General features: G+C 44.9%; 1 protein-coding gene across 2 annotated transcripts; it reads left to right on the top strand.

Moving 5' to 3' along the window:
• Positions 1-315: 315 nt before the first annotated feature.
• LOC123765003 (zinc finger protein 708) lies at positions 316-22504 on the top strand. Of its 2 annotated transcripts, XM_069339342.1 has the most exons (3): positions 319-449; positions 8883-9027; positions 16688-22504. In XM_069339342.1, the coding sequence occupies exon 3, from the start codon at positions 17531-17533 to the stop codon at positions 18842-18844; it is 1314 nt and encodes a 437-aa protein (XP_069195443.1). In that variant the 5' UTR covers positions 319-449; positions 8883-9027; positions 16688-17530; the 3' UTR covers positions 18845-22504. The 2 variants fall into 2 exon arrangements, with proteins under 2 accessions (XP_069195440.1, XP_069195443.1); XM_069339339.1 differs by lacking the exon at positions 8883-9027 and having other exon boundaries at positions 316-449.
• The last annotated feature ends 1194 nt before the right edge of the window (positions 22505-23698 follow it).

Raw genomic sequence — 23698 nt, 5'->3', positions numbered from 1 at the left:
GTTCAGTTACATAAAGAAGAAGAGGTACTCGTCCCATTTTCCTTTATTATAGAAACACTAACTAGTCGCAAATTGCAGTCCGGATTGTTCGCGCGGCTTACCCGAACACTGGATCATCAACAACAAACAGGAGCATTAATATAATATATGACAACAACAACGACAACAACAATAAAAATGCAACCGTTCCAAATTTAATTGAACTTGTTATGCGCGATCACTAAATTTATTTTTGTAAAGTTATTTAGGTTAATTGCGTGAATGTTTATATAAACTGAGACGACACCATTATCGGCGCGACGCCTTAATGTTGTGGTCCTACGTCACGTCTGAGACAAAATGGTTGACTTTCAGTCCAACATCGACGACGGTCTGACCTCTTGTGCTCTGCCTGGGGCCCACCGGAGTTCCTGACGCAGTTTTGACCATTGGGACGTCTGCTAGTTATGGTAATTTCTCCTTAATGGGCCCTTATTGATACGACGCTTGGCGTATTTACTACTAGAAAGTTAATAGATATTTCCTAGATTGGCGTCTGGCTCTTTAAACCTGAATGCAAACTGGTTGAGTAGAAGTGCTGCTAACTTTATCAAGTTAAATGCACCTTTTGTATGCAGTATACTAGTTAATAATATTCCATTATATCTGTACCCTGAAATATAAGTGTCTTTCACGCCCATCAGCAAAAAGAGCTAGGAAAACCCAGCACTCCTAAAAGCAACAACACTAGAAACCATTGATTCCTTTATAAATAACTTACGGCATCACGAGCACTGTGCATACGCTGACGGGTCTGTTCAAATGTCAACAGGTCGCACTGCAGTAGCCTGTAGAATATACAAAGACAATAGATGTACACAGACCATAAGTGTGAGACTGAATAACTGGCTTATCTGCACACATAATTACATGCAGGTAATTAACTGCATGAATAATTAGGTAATTACACTTAGATAATTACATGCAGAATGAACTGCATTATAACTTGCCATTAAGGTACACAAAAACGTACAGTGGAGTCACTTTGTGATTCAAAGTCAGCTCTTCCAACACTTGAAAAACTTAAGGTGCAAAATAGATACTAGGACTTGTGTAACATCCATTAAAAACAACATAATACATTGCAAGATTTTAAGGTACTTGTATAGATACCATCTCACATAGGTGTTGTCCAGCATGATTGCTCTGAACCACTTATCTGTGTGAAATAAACATTGTTCTGAGATCAATATTGCAGGTTTGGACTTCAAGCACTGAAAAGTGCAACTACATACGTCTTCGGTTTCACTTAAAATATTTTTCGGCTACAAAGTGTACATATAGATTACTATAGTAGTACCTTGTATTGCCCAGGTCTATCTGTCTCCCATTGCCCATCTATTTATCTATCCATGTCTCCATCTATTTCTGTACATCCATCTATCCTTCTATTTCCTTTTATCCATCTATTTGTCCAATGTTTCTATCCATCCTCTATATATATTCATCTATCCATCCATCAATCCATCTATTGACCCATCCATCCATCAATCCATCTATTGACCCATCTATCCATCAATCCATCTTTCCATCTATTTATTCATTTATCTATGTACCCATCTATCTATATATCCATCCGTCCATCTATTTATTCATTTATCCACCCATCTATCTATCCATACATCAATCTGTCTATTCATTCATCTACTCATCATCTATACATCCATCCATTCATCTACTCATCATCTATACATCCATCCATCTTGATATGTGATACTTCTACTCATCATCTATAAATCCATTCATTCATCTACTCATCATCTATATATTTATCCATCCATTCATCTACTCATCCGTTCATCTACTCATCGATCTATCCATCCGTCGTTCATGTTTTCATCAGTCTACCATGCATTTATTGATACATTCATACATCAATCTACTGTCTGTTTCTTATAAAAAAAATTGTAATGTGTGAGTGGTCGGTGATGAGAGGCACTCAGCAGTGTGAAATAGAATTGTTACCCTGGACACAGAGAGAGCATGGCTTAAGATCTTTGATGCATATGGAGGATCGTTTGTTTTATGCAAATATGAGCAATTTCTGGACAGCTGGGAATTGTTGTTAATTTTCTTGAGATTGGTGAATATTGGTGTATATTAATATAAGTTTTTTTTTAAGTTTTCAAAATGTTTAACCGTGTAGCCAGCAGGCAGTGGCAAAAATCTGCAGGTAATTAACGCAGGGGTTTTGGAGGTCGAACAGTCCGGTCCTGGCCACCAGGTATCTTGTGAATTTTCCGGTTCCTTCCTGGCCATGTGTGACTCCGAGTCTCCTGTCACGGTCATCTGTCTCTTCCCTGTCTTGAGTCTGGATGTGATTCTGGCAACTCTGACCAACCTGTATTCATACCGTACCCCAGACCATTCACTGTCATTTTGGGTGAAGCTGGGCTGTCAGCATCCGTGCTTGCTGTGGGAGTCTTAGTACTGAGAGAGCATACAGAGTACAGAGAGAGCTGTGCAGCTGGGGGCCACAGCACCACCCATTAACCCTTAAAGTGCGCATCACATCATATGACGTGTTGGACGTTGTTCCAGTCAACTGCGCATCACGTCATATGATGTGTTGGAGTACTACGCAAGATTTAAACGGCCCGCGGATACACGGGGTTCACCACACCTTCATCAGGGCTCTTGTAAACAGACACCATTTAAAAAAAAAATCGTGGGCCAAACTCCCGGGTGTTATTGGCCTCAGTATTGAGTGAGCAACCAAGCCTGACGCATGCAGCATGAGCTAACAGCACTGCTGTTCAGCTTGTGACCACAGTATCGCCTAAAAATGGCAAAATATACTTGTTCATGCTATTATGTAGCGATGATATTATTACAGAAGACCCATGACTGTGATAAAACTGACCAGGGTTCTGATAATAGCAGGATTGTGGTGATATTTAGTGCTGTGCGCCATGGAGGGAGGAGTAATGCTGTGGGAGGGAGGGTGGTGGCGATGTCTTCTGACTGTGTGGCCACCTTTTATTGACTGCACTCAGCATACCAGCTTAGTGGTTCGCTATGGTGAACACAAATGTAGATACTTATATATAACGTGTGTATAGAGCGTATAAACTGCAAGAGAAAGTTTGGAGCCGCCATTTTGGTGAGGGCGGTGGCGTCGTCTGCACGACGCCACCGTGCAGACGACGGTGTTGTTTACTGGTTACCACGATGGTCTTTGGGCACCATACCAGTTTATTTGTACAAGTATGATGAATAAAACAGGTAGATATTTATATATAATGTGTGTATATAGCGTAATAACACCACACAGTATTGTTGGAGGAGATATATTAGTGCGTCTGGCCTTGAGGGCGGCAGCCATCAGCTGACTGTGTGAGATCCCACGTCTTTGTGCCTTTACTCACCATACAAGCTTAGATGTACAGTTATGGTGAACAAAACATGTAAATACTTATATATAACGTCTGTATATAAGATATATAGCGTAATAACACCACACAGTATTGTTGGAGGAGAAATATTAGTGCGTCTGGCCTTGAGAGCGGCAGCCATCAGCTGACTGTGTGAGGTCCCACGTCTTTGTGTCTTTACTCACCATACAAGCTTAGATGTACAGTTATGGTAAACAAAACACGTAGATACTTATATATAATGTCTGTATATCGTGAATTATAGAAAAAACAGTATTGTGGGTGAGTCAGATGACTGGAGGGAGGGCGGGAGTGGCTGGCTGGTACACGGCGGTCACTCCTCATTACTTTTTGACTCATAATAGCTACTTAGTGGTTCGTTATAGTGAACAAAACATGCAGATGCTTATATATAACCTGTGCTTATAGTGTAATAACTGACAAAGTATTTGTTCACTGATTGATGAACATAATTGAATCAACAATATGCACACCATATTTTTGAGTACAGCGATGATTCACTCATTTTATTATATAAATATATCAAACTACACACTATTGAATAATATTACAGCAAAAAAACTATGAAAAATCAATCAGAGACATTGAAATATTTAGGTAATTATCTCTTTGTGACAACTCCGGCCTGACAGCTGGCGAGCAACAGAACGCCTGGGACGCATGCTGAGTCAGCGCCTATAATTTGCCAGACTTCCCTGCCCTATAGCTGGCAATATATGCCACTTACGATTTTTTTATTATTTTTCCCGTGATCAGTGAACACAAATTAACAGGTTAGGAAGAAAAAATATATATTTTTTTTTTTCAAAATGACATGCGCCAGTGGGGATGACAGGATATTAAACCCCGAGCATGTTATTTTATTTATTTATTTATTTATTTATTTATTTATGCATATACAAGAATGTACATAAGGAATGTGAGGATACAATTATGGTAATTACAGTCTTGTAAAGCCACTAGCACGCACAGCGTTTCGGGCAGGTCCTTAATCTAAGAAAATTTTAAGGAGGTAAATACTTGCAAAATTTATAGACAAAAAAATGATAACAGATTACATGGAATGAAAAAAAAAAAGATGAGAGAAAATTATAGGTACAGTATATTAAAGCACATAGGTAGCTATGATTGATTGCAATGACAGCTTAAAATGGTAGTTGACAACAAATTGGTAGGCACAATACAGCAGAAACAATATAAGATTGATTGCAATGACAGCTTGAATGGTAGTTGATAAAAATTGGTAGTCACAATACAGCATATGGCTAGCACATAAAAGAAGACAGCAATGAACACAATGATAAGGTTGTTTGATATTACATAAAAATTAGGAGATTGGGTACCACTAGGTACAGAGCAAATTTAAAGCTCAGTGTAGGAAACTAAATAGATGAAGTTAGGTACTTTTTGGTTTTGCTTTTAAATAAGGCAAAAGTTTTACAGTTTTTCAATTCACTAGGGAGTAAGTTCCATAGACTAGGTCCCTTAATTTGCATAGAGTGTTTACACAGATTAAGTTTGACCCTGGGGATATCAAAGAGATATTTATTTCTGGTGTGGTGATAATGGGTCCTATTACATCTGTCCAGGGAGAGTTTCAGAGCATGGTTTGCATTTAAGAACAGGGTTTTGTAAATGTAGTTGACACAAGAGAATGTGTGGAGGGAGTTAATATTTAGCAAGTTTAGAGATTTAAACAAGGGAGCTGAGTGTTGTCTGAAAGCAGAGTTAGTTATTATTCTGATAGCAGATTTTTGCTGTGTGATGATGGGCTTAAGGTGGTTTGCAGTGGTAGACCCCCATGCACAGATACCATAATTAAGATAGGGGTAGATTAGTGCATAATATAGTGAGAGGAGAGCAGAGTTAGGAACATAATATCTGATTTTGGAGAGTATACCAACTGTCTTAGAGACTTTCTTAGTTATGTGTTGAATGTGGGTGCTGAAGTTGAGTCTCTTGTCTAGGAATAGGCCAAGAAACTTGCCATCATTTTTATTACTGATGTTAATGTTGTCTATCTGTAGCTGAATTGCATTTGATGATTTGCTTCCAAATAAGATGTAGTAAGTCTTTTCGATGTTTAATGTTAGTTTGTTCGTTGACATCCATAAGTGGACTTTTTTTAATTCATTATTCACAACATTATTTAGTGTATGTGGGTTGAGGTTTGAGTAGATAAGGGTAGTATCGTCAGCAAACAATATAGGTTTGAGAATATTAGAGACATTAGGCAGATCGTTTATATATATAAGAAATAGAAGAGGTCCTAAGATGCTGCCCTGTGGCACTCCAACGGTAATTGGTAGAGTGGAAGAAGTTGTATCATTGATGGTTACATATTGGTGTCTGTCACTAAGATAGGATCGGATGTAGTCAAGGGCAAGGCCTCGGATTCCATAATGCTGGAGTTTAAGTAAGAGGTAGTTGTGATTAACAGTATCAAAGGCTTTTCTTAGGTCAATGAAGAGTCCAATCGGAAACTCATTTTTGTCAAGGGCTGAGTAGATAATGTCAAGGAGACTAATGATTGCATCATTGGTACTCTTTTGGGACCGGAAGCCAAACTGGCAGGGGCTGAGTATGTCGAATTTTACGAGGTAGGAATAGAGCTGTTTGCAAATAATTTTTTCAAATATTTTTGATAGAATGGGTAGATTTGATATTGGTCTATAATTGTTTATGTCCGCCGGATTGCCTCCTTTATGGACTGGCGTTACTCTTGCTTTTTTGAGGATATCAGGGAAGGTGTGACACTCTATAGATTTGTTGAACAGTAGTGCTATGGGTGGGGCAAGGGCATGGGAGGCTCTCTTGTACACAATGGACGGAATTTCACTGGTGTTCCCTGCCTTGGTTTTTAGAGAGTGTATGATGGACACAACATCTGCCGGGCTGATTGGTGAAAGGAGAAGAGAGTTTGGATAGCTGCCTGAGAGATATGTGTTAATATGTGTCTGAGTCTGTGGGATTTTACTGGCAAGATTAGCACCAACCGATGAAAAGAAACTATTAAATTCATTTGCCATTTCTAAATCAGTTGACGGTATATCCCCATCCTTGTAGAGTTTTATTTGGTTATGTGAGTGTTGTTTAGTTCCTAGGATACTAGAGACAGTTTTCCAAGTGTTTTTCATGTTGCCTTTTGCTTCATTGAATCTATTCACATAATATGCAAGTTTTGCCTTTCTTATGATACTGGTAAGCATTGATGAGTACCTTTTAGCTACTTCCTTTGAAACTAGGCCAATCCTAACTTTCTTTTCATATTCATGTTTCTTGTTGATTGAGTTGAGAATGCCACTTGTGAGCCATGGATTGTTTAATCTTTTGTCAGTTACTTGCTTTGTAAGAAGGGGACAATGAAGGTTGTAGAGGCTTAGAGTTTTGGAGAGGAAGAGGTTAGCTAATGAATTTATATCATGGGTATTATTGAATTCAGAATCCCAGTTAATATTGTGAAGTGCCTCTGTAAGATTGTCTAAAGCTGATTCACTGTGTAGCCTAAATGAAAGTTTCTTGCTTTTTGGTGGTGTTATGTCCATGTTCGCTATGAGAAAGGTAGGATAGTGGTCAGTTGTTCTGTCGTAGATTATACCAGATACAAGGGGAGCTGTTATGTTTGTCCATATGTGGTCCAAGGTAGTGGCTGATGTTTGAGTGACTCGGGTAGGTTTGGTGATAGTGGGGATTAGCATACAGGAGTTCATGCTGTTAAGGAAATAGTCAACTTGAGAGCAATTTTGTTGACCCAGGTCAATATTAAAGTCTCCTCCCAGAATGATGTGGTTTTTGTTGAGATTGTTGTTTATAATAAGATTCCTTAGGTTGTCTGAGAAAGAAGCTATGTTAGTATTAGGAAATCTATAGATGGCTCCAATAGTCAAGGAGGATTTAAGGGATTTAATTGTAAACTGAGCAAAAGTATATTCACAGTAGTCATCTCTGTCACTAATAACACTGTTGCAGATAAATGTATCTCGGTAATATATAGCTGTGCCACCACCTTTTTTATTAGGCCTACAGTTATGAATGGCTTTATAACCAGCTAAGTTGTAGAGTTGGGTATAGTCTTTATTTAGCCAAGTTTCTGTTAAAATAATGAACGATAGGTTAGTACCTAGTGCTGTGAGTAGTGCATTTAAATCGTCAAAATGTTTACCAAGTGATCTAACATTTTGGTTATAAACTGATAGATAGGTGCTATTTTGGAGTTTGTTTTTAGCCTGGTGTGCTGTGAAATACTTGCAATAATGATGATCAATGTGCTGGTTGGTATAGATATGAGACAGAAGATTTTGATCAGGATCAATATCAGTGTGCATAGAGATGCAGAGGGATCACGATACAAGATACACGATAAAGCAAAACACAAGAACACATTCATCAAATGTTAATCACACATCAAACACATTAATCAAACAATTAATGAAACATTAATCATTCATCAAACACACAAGAACACATTCATCAAATGTTAAAGGTTAATGATGAATAAAATAGGTAACTGAAATTATTTTGTATTGATAGTGTTATAGATGATCCTGACTAGGATAAAGACCATGTACAATGTTCAGATATCAATTAATACAATGTTAGTTATGATAGTTACAGCATGAGGCACAGGCATAACACCCAGTCATTGTTTCCTGCATCTGCGCATCATGAAACGACCTTATGTACCTTCGCATTATAACCCTGTTGAAATGGATTCATATTCAGGATTTTGTGACAGGAATGTGATAATAACAGCAGTTTTGTAGCTAGTTATAGTGAAATGTGTGGAATATTGTGGGCATTGTCTTGCATCATGTGACTGCTGGTGTCGTCTGCTTGTGGCTCCATGCTGTGTTTTGATTTCATCACTGTACCCACTAGAACTGTTTATTATATTGTTATGGTGCATATAAATGGTGATAGTGATATATAACGTGTGTATATAGCGTAATAACAGCAAGAATACTGGTTGATCTAAGAATATAATATAAGTGTCACCATATATGAGCCCCATATTCTTGAGAATAGTGGGGCACACATTTAACTACCAGATATAAATTCCACAAATTACTCCCCATTGAGTAATATTACTGCAAAAGTCTAGATAATGTATAAAGCCATTCACAGACACTGAAATAATTATGTAAAAATGTATTTGGGGCAGCCCGTCATACTCGGCAGTCAGCCGCTAGGCTAATCTTGGATTCTTGTTCTGTGTAAATAAACTCTCAAAACACGATCTTTGTGGTTCATTATGGTACACAAAAATGTAGACAGTTATATTTAACATGTGTATGTACAGTAGTGTAATAAACAGCAAAACACTGATCTCAGAATATAATATACATGTCACACTATATGAGCTCCACACTTTTGAGCACAGCACTATTCCACACATTAAACTATTGTATATAAATTCTACATATTACCCACTTATGAATAATATTACAGCAAAAAACAGAGAAGAAACGAATAAGAGATTGAAATAATTACGATAAATTGCCTCTCCACGGGGTGGTGGGAGTTGGGTGTCCCCATGCACCTCATCACTCAGCGCCCATTAATTGTTCAACTTCTCGACTCCATCATGGCTAAAGTATGTCACATACATTATTTTATTTTAGTTTTCTGTGATTAGAGACAGTATTTTAACAATACTGTATAAGAAAAGAAAATAATTTTCTGGAAATAATTTATTTTCTGCGCATCACGGGGGTGTCATATGTTAAGGCAGTGCAGTGGTTAAAGGCCACTTGAACTATATTTTCTATCAAAATATTAATTTTTGTTTACAAAATTGGAGTGTAATTTTACTAGGAATGTTATGAAAATGTAATTTAAATGTTAAATGTTTTGGTTTAATTTCTGTGAGGAGCCCCGTTGGCTCCCTGAAGCTAACCAAACTGATATGTGCTATATTAGTTTTGGTTCATCGGTCATAGGGTGTGTTAATAGTTTTTGTTGTTCTGTTACTGATCGGGTGTGTTACGAGGTTCCGGTGTCTTCCTAGCTGGCAGCTTGCCTTGATGACTGGTTGGTGTGGGCTCCCTGCTGGTCAGCTAGCCTGCTCACCAGGGTTCTGGTTCTTTCCCAGCTAGTTGGATTCTGGTTTGTTCCCCTGACTGTGAGGCCTTCACGGTAGATCTTTTTGTCAGGTCTGGTTGAGGTGGGGTTCCAGTACCTTTTCCTCTGGTCCAGCTATTACTCAGGGTTCTGGTTTGGCTTGAGTCATATCGAGGGAGAGTGGTTCTCCTGGTTCATACCGGCACCAGCCTTGGTTTTAAGTACTGTTTGCTCGGTGTCCGAACCCGGGCGTTTTTCCACAGCTCCGCCTCTTTCAGCAGATCAGGCCAATGAGGTACCTCACTGGTTCACCTTACTGCTCTGCACTACGCGTGAGGTCTTTCTGAAGTGTGTATATCGCCATTTATATGGTGATTAGGTGGTTTCTTTGTTGGTGTCTCACATGCGATCGTCTTCTCAGCGACAATATAAAGTTTCTTGGCGGTCTTTCCATCATTTTCTTTCTCTTCGAAGGTTTTGTCAATTGTAGACCTGATTGTTTTGTCATTTCTCTCTTGACTTTTTCCTGGAATTGCGTCTCTTGTCGCCACTTATTGCGTAACATTGGCGGAGCTGCTGCAGCTTGATCAAACTGGAGTCCGAGTCCGAGTCTTGACCAAACTGGAGTAACATAATGGGTGGATGTTACTTCTGCTCCGTTCCGCTAGTTTTCTCATGCATTTCTGGGGGGAGCCCCGTCGGCTCCCCGGAGCTATCCCAGGCTGATATGCTAATGTCAGACTTTGGCATCAGTCATGTGTATGGAGTTCTTAGGCCTACCGGGGACCACGGCCAGAACCGGGCCCCCTCAGAGAGGCAAGGGGAGCAATGGCCTATAGAAGCCCCCGTGTTAGTGGAAGCATTCTATGTCTGCCATCGACCGGAACAGGCACCCAGAAAGGTAAGCGCCCCAAAACAAACCCCTATTCTGGTTAAAATTGCTACCTAAAACCGAACTAGTGGATAGAACTCCCCAACCGAAAACAAGCAAACTAGTGTGACGTCACACACTGCCGCGCCGCTGTCTGCGCAGCTCCCCCCTCCCCGGGAGGGGGAAGGGGGAGCCCCAGACCCCCCGCGCCGGCTACCCACACCTCAGTTCTTGAGGCTGATGCTATAGGCGATGGTCGTGTGCTCTGGCTCCGGTGTCGCTACTGCACTGTGCTTTGCGTGTGGTGTTAGTTTTGTGGGTGCGAGAGCCAAGAGTTATCTTCAGTACTCGGGCTGCATGCGCCTAGGGCTGCCTTCCCTAGGTGCCCTGTAAGTACTGCCCTTGGGGCTTGGGGCCACCTTCCACAGGCTCCTCGGGGTCTGCCTCTGCTGGTCCGTTTTACCTTTCGGTTTTTCGGCCGCCTGTTGGGCTCTTGGGTGTTCTGTTCTCCCTTGTTACCGGCAGGTAAGAGGCAGTTTGCACTGGTAGGGGCGCAGGGTGCTGCTCAGCTTGTATTTCCCGACATCGCGGCCGGCTCTGTTCCTTGGGGTTCGCTGTCCTCTTGCGGGGTTTTGTTTTTCTTTTTGTTTTTGCCTGGTGGGGGGTTCTGTCATTTTATTCAGTTTGTTTTTGCCCTTCCACTGTTCTCATCGGTGGCGCCCCCTGCTAGGTCCCCGTGAGTGTACACGTCCCTGGGGTTCAGCTTTAGAAGTTTGCTTGGTAGTTTTGGGCGCCGGTTTGCAGCACCCTGCCTGGGACTACCTGAGCGCGAGTCCTCTTAAAGTAAACGCTCAGGACCCTGGGAATCCCCTAGGGGGCGCGTGGGTCCGATGGATGTGACCCCGGAGTCCCCACTCGCTGTGTGCGAGTTTGAGGGTTGCTCGGTCCCCTTGTCTCAGGGTGACCCTCATTGTTTTTGCCTCTGCCACGCTGCCTGTTGGGTCGGTGATACTTTCGACCCTGAGTCCTGTGAGTGTTGCTGCTTGCTTGTGACTCAATTTACCCAATCCTCTGATTCTATTCGGGTACAGGCGGCACGTGCGTTGCAGTCTAGGTTTCGTCTGTTGCAACGCGCTCGGTTGGTTGCTTCCCCGGATGCCCCGGGCCTGCCCCGCTTTGCTTTTCAAGACCCGGACTTGGGGGTGGGGGTCGCTTCGATCCTGGTTCAGTCCGCACCTCCTCGTCCTTCCCCTTCTGTTCGTTCTGGTCCCCCGCCCCTGCTTCCGGCCCCGAAGCGTCTGAGGGTTTCGGGGTCGGAGCAGGGGTTACTTGATCTCGAGACTCGGGCAGCTTCGGGAGTTGCCCCTTCTGGGGGGGCGGCAGAGGCATTCGAGTCTTGTCTCCCGGCCGAAGCTTCAGGGTCTGACCAGTGGGCCCCTCTTCCTCCAGCTTTTCCGGCTGCTCCGTCCTTGTCTTGTGGGTCGGGGCTTGGGGAGAGGACTCGGCCTCGGGTCCTGTGGTGACGGACCTCGAGGCTGGGGAGGGGCTGCCTTGGGGGCCTTGGGCCCCGCTGGACCCCGCCTGGGTTTTTCTTCCCACTGAGCGGGGCTTATTGTTACAAGGAGTGGGGTTTTCTTTCCCCCCCTCTGCGTACGAGTTGGATTTGGTGTAGGCCCCTCCCCGGGTACGGTTCCGTGTTCCCCCGGGTACGTCGGTTCCGTCCTTCCGGAGGTTTTCGGCTTATCGCATCCAACCTGGTGTGGTGCGAGCGGCCTTTGCAGCTTACCTCCTGCGTGACCCGGATTATGCCTCGGAAATGGATCCGTCCACGTTCAGGTTTGGGACTTCGTTCCCTTTCTGGCTCCGTTACGAGGTTCGGGAGTCGTCCTGGCTAGCAGACTGCCCCTTGTTTGGTCTGGATTCCTGGCGTTCCTTCTGTCGTTCCCGCACGCTGGAGTGGCGGGAAGCTTCCACGGTGCTTCAGGTTTTCCTGGGGGGTGAACTTGAGTACCTGAATGAGTGCTTGTTTGCCCCTGCCCTTCCCCGCGATGTGGGCGTTATTCAGCTCCATGTGCAGGTTCCCTCCCTTTCGGCGGCGCTCGTGGCGGAGGACTTGCGCGCTCGGGGCCTTTTGTGTTTGGCCTTGCGGTTCTTTTCCCTCCTGGAGCTGTCTTCGGATTGGCTCGTGGAGGATGTGGGGACGCTTGGGTCCGTCCCGGGGTCCGGCACCTTGTCCTCGGCTGCGCGTTCGTCGGCTGCCTTGTTGAAGCTGTTCACGCCGATTTTGCGGGATGCGGTTTCCCTGTTCTATGCTTCCCGTCTCGCGTGTCGGCAGGCGGTGCTGGGTTCCTCCATGGGATCTGCTTGGGCTCTGGCTCTTAGGCGTTCTTCACCTTTTTGTCCTCTCCTGTTTGGGGAGTCGGCCGTGGCGCAGTTTATTCAGGCTGCGTCGGCGGCTTGTCGTCCGATGTCGGACTTGTTGGTTTTCCGGGGGTCCCGGGGTGGGTCTTCCCGGAAAGGTCGTGCCAGGGCTCGGGGTTCCTCTCGTCGTGGTAGGCCTCTCGTGTCAGGTTTGGGGTTGGCTCCTCCTGCGGACCCTCCCTCGTCTGGTCGGCGCGGTGTTCGCGCTGTGCGGGGTTCTGGGTCTCGTAGGGGTCGCCGGCCCTTTCGCGGTTTGCCCCTTTGACGGGGCGATGGGGGGGCGGCTTGCGCTGTTCGCCCGTGCCTGGTCCCACGATTCGTGGGCCTTTCGGGTCGTGTCTCGCAGCCTGCGGTGGCGTTGGGTGGCCCCTCCCCTCTTTGGGGGGTCGGGGCTGGCAGGGCAGGCCTCTTCCCCTGCGCTCTGTCGAGTCGTCTTGGAGTGGGTACGCTTGGGCGTCGTCGAAACGACGTCGTCCCTCAGATGGGTTTCCCGTCTGTTTCCGGTTCCGAAACGGGACTGCGCGGACCTGCGGTTCATTCTGGACTTGTCCCGTCTGAACCCCTGGGTTCATTGCCCCTCCTTTCGGATGACTACGCTGTCTCAGGTTCGGCTCCTCTTGGAGCCGGGAGCTTGGATGGTGTCCCTGGACCTCCGGGACGCTTATTGGCATGTCCCGATTCATCCGCGGTTCAGGGACTGGCTCGGTTTTGTAGTGGGGCGTCTGAGTTACCGCTTTCGTTGTCTCCCGTTCGGGTTGAACCTGGCACCTCGCGTGTTCACACGCCTTACACGGGTTGTGGTGGCTCGTTTGCGTCTCCTAGGTGTTCGAGTGTTGGCCTACCTCGACGACTGGCTGGTTTGGGCTCCCAGCCAGTCAGCTTGCTTGCTAGCCAGGGATTTGGTTCTTTCCCAGCTCGCCGGGTTCGGGTTCTTGGTGAACTGGAGGAAGTCCCATCTGGTTCCTGTATCTCTTTCCCCCGGTTCGGCTGTTGCTCCAGGTCCTGACTCGCTTAGAGACTTACCGGGGGAGAGTTGTCCTTCTGGCCCCTTGGTGGCCGGCCCAGCCTTGGTTTCAGGCGCTGGTTGCTCGGTGTCCGAGCCCGAGGGTTTTTCCCGCGGCTCCGCCTCTTTCAGCAGATCGGGCCGGTACGTCACGTAGCTGGTTCGATCTTCTCCTCGAGTCTTCGCGTATGGTTTTTTTGACTCGAGTCTATCATCATCTCTATGGTGATCAGGTGGCCTCCTTGTTGGTGTCCCACCTGAGGGCTTCTTCTCGGCGGCAGTATGCAGTTTTCCTGGCGGTCCTTCCGTTTCTTTTTGCGTCTTCGTCGTGTTAGCTCCTTGTCTGTTCGGGTGGTCTTGTCCTTCCTCTCGTGGTTGTTTCAGGACCGTCATCTTATGCCTAACACTGTCGCTTCGTATCGTGCGGCGCTGGCGGAGCCGCTTCAGCTTGCTTTCGGTATCGATGTTACGTCTGCGCCGTTTCGCAAGCTGTCTCGTGCATTGTTTCACCTCCGGCCTGCTCATGCGTCGCCTGAGCCGTCCTGGTCTTTGGACAGAGTGCTCGCTTTCCTTTCATCTCCTCGTTTCGTTGTGGCCCCTTCGGTCCAGGATTGTTTTTCCAAGGCACTTTTCTTGTTGGCTTTGGCCTCTGGGGGTCGGGTAGGGGAGCTTCATGCTCTCCTCCGGCGCAGGGGTTTCTGCTCTTTTGGTCGTGGTGATAGTTTTGTTCGTTTGCAGCCGTCTCCTTCTTTTCTGGCGAAGAATGAGACTGCTGCGTTCCGGAGGGGTCCATGGGTGGTTGACGCTTGGTTGGTCGGGGGTGCATCATGTTTTGTGATCGGCGGTTGCAGCCAGTTGTCTCGGCTTCGAGTTGAGGGGTGAGCGACGACCACCTCCCGGGTAAGTCCCTCTCTTTCTGTCTGTGGGTAGTTAGCTCCGGGGAGCCGACGGGGCTCCCCCCAGAAAACCAGCGTTGAATGTAATGAAACGCCATTTTCTGGGTGAGTCCCGGAGGCTCCCCGGCATCCCTCCCTCCCTCCGGTCGGCGGTTTTTCGCGTTTTTGACATCCAGCCTCAAGAACTGAGGTGTGGATAGCCGGCGCGGGGGGTCTGGGGCTCCCCCTTCCCCCTCCCGGGGAGGGGGGAGCTGCGCAGACAGCGGCGCGGCAGTGTGTGACGTCACACTAGTTTGCTTGTTTTCGGTTGGGGAGTTCTATCCACTAGTTCGGTTTTAGGTAGCAATTTTAACCAGAATAGGGGTTTGTTTTGGGGCGCTTACCTTTCTGGGTGCCTGTTCCGGTCGATGGCAGACATAAAATGCTTCCACTAACACGGGGGCTTCTATAGGCCATTGCTCCCCTTGCCTCTCTGAGGGGGCCCGGTTCTGGCCGTGGTCCCCGGTAGGCCTAAGAACTCCATACACATGACTGATGCCAAAGTCTGACATTAGCATATCAGCCTGGGATAGCTCCGGGGAGCCTCCGGGACTCACCCAGAAAATGGCGTTTCATTACATTCAACGCTGGTTTTTTTCACCTCTGGCTGCTCATGTGTCGCCTAAGCCTTCTTGGTCTTAGGACCAAGTTCTTTCTTTTCTTTTCTATTCTCCTTTTCTCTCTTTGTTGTGGCCCCACAACAAATATTATTAGTTATCCCTAATAATAATATCCCTAATCCCTTCGGTTAGGGATTGCTTTTGGAAAGCCTTGTTTTTTCTGGCCTTGGGCTCAGGGTCGGGTAGGGGAGCTTCAAGCTCTCCTCCAACACCGGGGGTTCTGTTCATTTGGTCCTGGTGGTTGTTTTGTTCATTTGCAGCCTTTTCCTCCTTTCCTGGCAAAGAATGAGAAGGCAGGCTTCTGGAGAGGTCTGTTGGTTGTGGATGTTTGGTTGGTTAAGCCGGGGGTGCATCACGAGTTGTGTTCGGTGGCGGCTTTACACCTCTACTTGTGGGCCACTGGTTCTGTGACGGTGAACGCTCTTTGTTTGGATCCGGTTTCCCTGGTTCCCTGTTACAGGGGATTGTGTATCTTAGGTTGTTCGCAGTGTTATCAAATCTAGCTAGCCTGCAGTCTACCCTCATGCCCGTGACTTTAGAAAGTATGCGTCTCTTGCAGCAGTTTTGGCGACATGTTTTAATTTGCCATTCAGGCGTGGGGGTTTTGGAGGTCAAACAGTGTCCTGGCCACCAAGTACTATATCTTGTGAACTTTCCAGTTCCTTCCCGGTCTTGTGTGGCTTTGGGGCTCCTGTCGCGATTGTCTGTCCTTCCTCGTCTTGAGACCTGCGGTGCTGCTGCCAGATGGGTACATCCCTCATTTTACTTATCTTTGAGTAGTTAGCTTCCTGGAGCCGATGGCGCTCCTCACAGAAAACCATCATTGAATGTAATGAAAAGCCATTTTCTTGGTGAGCCCCGAAGGCTCCCCGACACCCTCCCTCCCTCCCTCCGGTCAGGGGTTTTTCATTGTTCAAGAACGGGAGTGGTGGGCTGTCGGCTTCCTCAGAGTAGAGCTAATGAGCGTGAGTGCTAGTTGCATGGAGTGTTGCTAGTTTGGTTTCTTTCTAGGGGAGTTATTTTGATCTTTTAGGTTGTAGATTGCACAGGTTAACCACACAGTGGTCTGTTTTGATTCGCCTACCTTTCTGGGTCCTTCCCCGGTCAATGGCAAGTATGACATATTTTAAATGTAAAGTGCTTATAGACCATTGCTCTCTTCGCCTCTCTGAGGAGGGCCAGGTTCTGTCTTGTGGTCCCCGGTAGGCATAAGGACTCCTGTGACTGATGAACCGAAACTAATATAGCACACATGAGTTTGGTTAGCTTCAGGGAGCCTCCAGGGCTCACCCAGAAAATGGCATTTCATTACATTTAATGCTGGGTTTTTTTAATCTTTGTAGGGATAGGACCAAAGAAATAGCATCACAGCAACACACAATATAACTGGATAACTGGGGTTGCTGTGGCTGCTGAGATCCAGCTGGAGGTAACAGTAGGACACCACCACCACCACCATCATTGTCTGTGCTTCTGCTCCACCACCAGGAGGTAACAGTAGCACACCACCACCACCACCATTGTCTGTGCTTCTGCTCCACCACCAGGAGGTAACAGTAGCACACCACCACCACCACCATTGTCTGTGCTTCTGCTCCACCACCAGGAGGTAACAGTAGCACACCACCACCACCACCATTGTCTGTGCTTCTGCTCCACCACCAGGAGGTAACAGTAGCACACCACCACCACCATTGTCTGTGCTTCTGCTCCACCACCAGGAGGTAACAGTAGCACACCACCACCACCATTTTCTGTGCTTCTGCTCCACCACCAGGAGGCAACAGTAGCACACCACCTCCACTGTCAGTAATTTCAAAACGTTATATAACAAAAAGTGCCGGGAAGATGAGACACCACGAGCGTAGCTCTCATCCTACAACTACAAATTACACTTAGGTAATTACCATTGTCTGAGCTTCTGCTCCCCCACCAGGAGGTAACAGTAGCACACCACCACCACCACCATTGTCTGTGCTTCTGCTCCCCCACCAGGAGGTAACAGTAGCACACCACCACCACCACCATTGTATGTGCTTCTGCTCCACCACCAGGAGGTAACAGTAGCACACCACCACCACCATTGTCTGAGCTTCTGCTCCCCCACCAGGAGGTAACAGTAGCACACCACCACAAGACAACGCTCTGCATTATTTTTCTACGTCACAGGACAACGTCTGCAGTCGATGGGAGGAGATAACCTTCGCACAAATTGCATGATTGTAAAGATGAAACCTCACCAATGTCCAGAGTGTGGAAAAAGATTTGATAAACTTAAATATATGAATTATCACAGAAAAGTTCATACGAGTATTAAACCTTTTGAGTGTCTAGAGTGTGGGAAGACATTCAGCCGTTTTGATCATATAGAAAGGCACAGGATGGTGCATACTGGTGATAAACCTTACGAATGTCATGAATGTGGGAAAACATTCAGCCGTCTTGATTATATGAATCAGCACAAGATGGTGCATACTGGTGATAAACCACATGAGTGTCCTGAGTGTGGAAAAAGGTTCAGTCTTCTTGGAAATATGAATCAGCACAGGATGGTGCACACGGGTGATAAACCTTACGAATGTCCAGTGTGTGGCAAAACATTTAGCCGTCTTTCACGTTTAAAAAACCACAGGATGGTTCATTCAGGTGATAAACCTTACGAATGTCCAGTGTGCGGGAAAACATTCAGCTGTCCTAGTTATTTAAAAACACACAGGAAGATTCATACTGCTGATAAGCCTTTAGAATGTGCTGAGTGTGGAAGAAGCTTTACAGAACATAGCAGTTATTCTAGTCATATGTTAATGCATACAGGGGATAAACCTCACGAGTGTTCAGTGTGTGGGAAAACATTCAGCTGTCTTGGTAATTTAAAAAGGCACAGGATGGTGCATACTGGTGTTAAACCTTTTGAGTGTACCGAGTGTGGAAGAGGCTTTGCAGACCGATGTAGTATTATAAATCACATGTTTGTGCATTCAAGTGATAAATTTTATGAGTGTCCAGAGTGTGGGAAAAGATTTGATAAACTTAGATATATGAAGAATCATAGAAAGTTTCATATGGGTGTTAAACCTCTTGAGTGTGCCGAGTGCGGGAAAAGATTTACTGAACGCAGGAGGATTATAAAACACATGTTAGTGCACACTAATGATAAACCTTTCGAATGTCCAGAGTGTGGGAAAAGATTTGGTAAACTTAGTTATATGAAATCTCACAGGAAGGTTCATCCGGGCGTTAAACCTTACGAATGTGCCGAGTGTGGGAAAACATTCAGCAGTCTTTCACATATAAAAAGACACAGGGTGATGCATACTGGTGATAAACCTTATGAGTGCCCAGTGTGTGAAAAAAAATTCAGCCGTCTTGAACATATGAAAAGGCATAGGATGGTACATACAGGTGATAAAGATTTTGAACGTGCCGAGTGTAGAAGATTTACTGAAAGTAGTGGAATTATTAGGCACATGATGGTGCATTCAGATGATAAACCTCATTAATCCTGGTGTCTTGTCTCTAGGGCAGCAGTTCTTATTTTTTGTACTCTTGAAATATTTCCGGGTCATACTTTCGATACTCACACAGGCACTTCATTGTCAGCTGAAAGGAGACAATAGCTGACATTGCTCTTGATGCTGGTTAAATAAGAAAAATTAAACACAAAAAATTACTTGATATACATTTACATGTGATTTCAATTTGCCTACAGCCTGACAGGGGGCCCTGACAGTTGAGTGGACAGCGCTTCGGATTCGTAGTCCTGAGGTTCCAAATTCGATCCCCGGTGGAGGCGGAAACATATGGAGCAGAGTTTCTTTCACCCTGATGCCCCTGTTACCTAGCAGTAAATAGGTACCTGGGAGTTAGACAGCTGCTACGGACTGCTTTCTGGGGGTGTGTAACAAAAAGGAGGCCTGGTCGAGGACCGAGCCGCGGGGACGCTAAGCCCCGAAATCATCTCAAGATAACCTCAAGATAAGATAACAGTATTTATAACTATCTCATGTGGAACCCCTAGTTACCTTGGTGTTCTGCAGAACACTAGTGGAGAAATGCTGCTCAAGGACTGTGGCGTATCCAGGGTATAGCAAGTATGGCATGTGTCCTGGGTACCACTTGAAAGGAATACCACTGAGCACTTTCTATCAAAGTCAGATTAGCTATCCTCGGATAGTGAAAAAATTATTTTCTTCAGATGTATGATCCATCTTTTTATTATATTATTATTTATTATATGTAGCTAATGGAGTGACAGTTTTTCCTTTAATTACATATAATGATGATAATATTACACACAAATCACAATAATGTGATATATCAAATGAACAAATCAACAAGGGCCTTGATTCAATTTCAAGTTCAAGTACACTTATTGAAACAATAAAATATATCTCAAAGGGATAGAGTAGCTTAGGCTCTTTCTATCCCCCCTCCCCCCTAAGGGTAGAAACCACATGGGTTTAACCACAACATGGTTAAACCATATCCTCATAAACCATGTGGTGGTGGTACAGTTGACTAGAGTGCATCTGGGAACACTCAGGGCATAGGTTCAAACCCTCATCAAGGCCCTTGTGGACTTGTTCATAATAATAATAATATGATGATGATACTGTGCCGACACTGTCAACAACAATCTAAACAAGAAGTGTGAGACATTTGGCGAATTATACAGCTCTAATATTGATGGACAGCATCAACATGCTGTCATCCATCATGTTGATGGATGATGAAGAAATTTTAGATAACACAATGTCAATATCAATTCAGGTCAGCGTGAAAATATGAAGACCTGAAGAGCTTCTCGAATTTATTGTTCAGTATGGAGATAAGAGCGTCTTCCCTAATCTTCGCACTGCGATTCGGATAATGCTAACCATCGCAGTTTCTATCACCAGGTGTGAGAGATCATCCAGCAAGTTAAACATAATACTTTCATATTTGAGAGCCTCCATGGGTCATGGCAGACTGTGACCTTGCCCTGCTGAGTGTCGAAAGAGAAGAAACTGAAAAGACTGACTTTGACCACATCATAGACTAATTTGCATCAGTGACAGCAAGGAAGCTGCAATTCTCATGTAGTGTCATAATTTGTCATTTAAAAGAGTAACTAGCTTGACAGGTATTTTTTACTTATTTTATGATACAGTTACCTGAGAGATGGTGTCAGATGTTTGGGCACCATACCTTGATATGATTTCGGGGCTTAGCGTCCCTGTGGCTCGGTCCTTGACCAGGCCTCCTCGTTGCTGGACTGGTCAAGCAAGTTGTTGGATGTGGTTGCTTACACCCTGATGTATGAGTCGCAGCCTGGTTGATCAGGTATCCTTTGAAAGTGCTTATCAAGTTCTCTCTTGAACACTGTGAGGGGTTGACCAGTTATGCACCTTATGTGTAGTGGAAGCGTGTTGAACAGTCTCAGGCCTCTGATGTTGACAGAGGTTCTGACACTGGTACAATTTCAGTACTTGCCATAGGTGCTATATTCCCTAGATATGCCATACCTTGAGGTTACCTTGAGGTGCTTCCGGGGCTTAGCGTCCCCGCGGCCCGGCCGTCGACCAGGTCTCCTGGTTGCCGGACTGATCAACCAGGCTGTTGGACGCGGCTGCTCGCAGCCTGACGTATGAGTCACAGCCTGGTTGATCAGGTATCCTTTGGAGGTGCTTATCCAGTTCTCTCCTGAACACTGTGAGGAGTCAGCCAGTTATGCCCCTTATGTGTAGTGGAAGCGTGTTTGCTGCCATTGCTCAAGAGAAAAGGGGTAAGTAACCATATTAATTTTAAAAGGCAACCAATGGTGTATATGTTGAATAAATTTTGTGAGTGTCATTTATTTTGGGATTATTGTATTACTATGTGCATATCAAAACATTACCTTAACATTAATCCAGTATGCTATTTGGAAGCTGCAAGCAACATCTTCAAAATGGTGTGCTGTCAACATGTCTGTTGGCCATTTATAAAGGTATTATTGTTTCCATAGCAACCAGTATTATTATTTTGTTTAGAAGTTAGATGCTCCTCATAGACCAAGCAAGCAGCAGGGCAGCTGGCAGTGTAGAAGGTTAGATGTTGCACATAGACCAAGCAAGCACTAGGGAAGCTGCCAATGTAAAAGTTTAAATGCTCCACATAGACCAAGCAAGCACCAGGGAAGCTGCCAGTGTAAAAGGTTAAATGCTCCACATAGACCAAGCAAGCAACAGGGAAGCTGCCAGTGTAAAAGGTTAGATGCTCCACATAGACCAAGCAAGCAACAGGGAAGCTGCCAGTGTAAAAGGTTAGATGCTCCACATAGACCAAGCAAGCAACAGGGAAGCTGGCAGTGTAAAAGGTTAGATGCTCCACATAGACCAAGCAAGCACCAGGGAAGCTGCCAGTGTAAAAGGTTAAATGCTCCACATAGACCAAGCAAGCAACAGGGAAGCTGCCAGTGTAAAAGGTTAGATGCTCCACATAGACCAAGCAAGCAACAGGGAAGCTGCCAGTGTAAAAGGTTAGATGCTCCACATAGACCAAGCAAGCAACAGGGAAGCTGGCAGTGTAAAAGGTTAGATGCTCCACATAGACCAAGCAAGCAACAGGGAAGCTGCCAATGTAAAAGGTTAGATGCTCCACATAGACCAAGCAAGCAACAGGGAAGCTGCCAATGTAAAAGGTTAGATGCTCCACATAGACCAAGCAAGCAACAGGGAAGCTGCCAATGTAAAAGGTTAGATGCTCCACATAGACCAAGCAAGTAACAGGGAAGCTGCCAATGTAAAAGGTTAGATGCTCCACATAGACCAAGCAAGCAACAGGGAAGCTGCCAGTGTAAAAAAATAAAACTATTCCATTTGTTAATAAATATTTTCTTATTTTTACTAAGATATAAGATTGTTTTATTTTTTTAAATTTGAATAATACTTTCCATTTATATCCAATTAACAAATATATATGAAACATGATGTAGTCTGTGATAGCTTTGTTAGAATTTTTTTATTAAGCATTTTATTGATCATTTAGCAGTGGGTTGTGAAACAGTTTGAGATACACTCAAGATGAGACATTTAATTTGGCATGAATAAGTTATTTTATCCAGGAATTATAAACTCATTAGTGTTCTCATATCAACTGATTTAAATTTTTTCATATTAAAAATACAGTAATGAAAATAATTTGATTGTTTTATTTTGGATTGAATTTGGCATTTATATTAGGTGAGTCTAACTTCAGCATACATGTTAGTGTGTCCGCAACATTAGTATTAAGGTAGTCTAACCTCACCCCTCTCAGGAGTTTTGCCTTGTTGTGGTGAGGGGCTCGCATACAATTTCCAGGGGCCAGTGTACTGTACAGTATATGCATCATACATGCGAAATGAAACAAATGTAGAGCACTTTTCCAGGTCATCCGACGACTTACTAAAGGGGGGATGCCCATGAGGTGCTTCTCTTGTTGGTAATGTAGGTGTCCAGGATGGAGGTGAGAGGGAGAAAGTGATCTTTGCACAGGTATAGACAAATGTATGACGCAGTAGGAGTCACATTAAAACGAGTGGGGGGAGGTTATGGCTTGGTATGCCACACCCCTTCTCCTTTGCTGACCTGGTACAGTACATGGTATCCCTTGGCTCTAGGGCCCAAACTTTTGAAACAATGATGCATGGCAACTAAAATGATTTGTCAAACAGGCTTGTGGGGCAAGCGACCAGGGCCCCCGGTTTGGACAGTGATGGAACATCAGGCTCTTTACCCTTGGCTATGATAACCAAATGACATGTCAGAAAATGAGAAAATGACAATGTTTCAAACTGTCCTGGACCATTATCATGTTGTGTAATAGAAGAGAGGAAGGGATAGGCAAATAGACGGTATGGTCCTTCATTTTTTTTTTTTTTTTTTTGAGATATATACCTTATATACCTTATATATTGAGATTTTTGAGATTTTTTGAGATATATAGAGTTGTTACATTCTTATACAGCCACTAGTACGCGTAGCGTTTCGAGCAGGTCCCTGGAATACGATCCCCGGCCGCGAAGAATCGTTTTCTCATCCAAGTACACATTTTATTGTTGCGTTAAACAGAGGCTACAGTTAAGGATTTGCGCCCAGTAAATCCTCCCCGGCCAGGATACGAACCCATGACATAGCGCTCGCGGAACGCCAGGCGAGTGTCTTACCACTACACCACGGAGACTGTTAATTTTCTGATGCGTGGTTTGGTCATCATGTCTTCAGCCACATTATTGTGATTCATCTTCTGCATATCACTTGGCCCTGGATACAGTGGGCCCAAACCAAGCATCATTTTTGGTTAACTGATCCTCTCAATTCCTCTCCCACTTCCTTTGTAGGAATCACCAATGG

The sequence above is a fragment of the Procambarus clarkii genome, chromosome 5, assembly GCF_040958095.1.
Source record: "Procambarus clarkii isolate CNS0578487 chromosome 5, FALCON_Pclarkii_2.0, whole genome shotgun sequence".
NCBI classification, from domain to species: domain Eukaryota; kingdom Metazoa; phylum Arthropoda; class Malacostraca; order Decapoda; family Cambaridae; genus Procambarus; species Procambarus clarkii.
Note: the sequence above shows the minus strand (reverse complement) of the source record. Positions and strands in the feature narration are given on the sequence as shown.

Excerpts from the sequence above, each read along its gene's own strand:
- LOC123765003 (XM_069339339.1), top strand. The coding sequence starts at position 17,531 with ATGGGAGGAGATAACCTTCGCACAAATTGCATGATTGTAAAGATGAAA.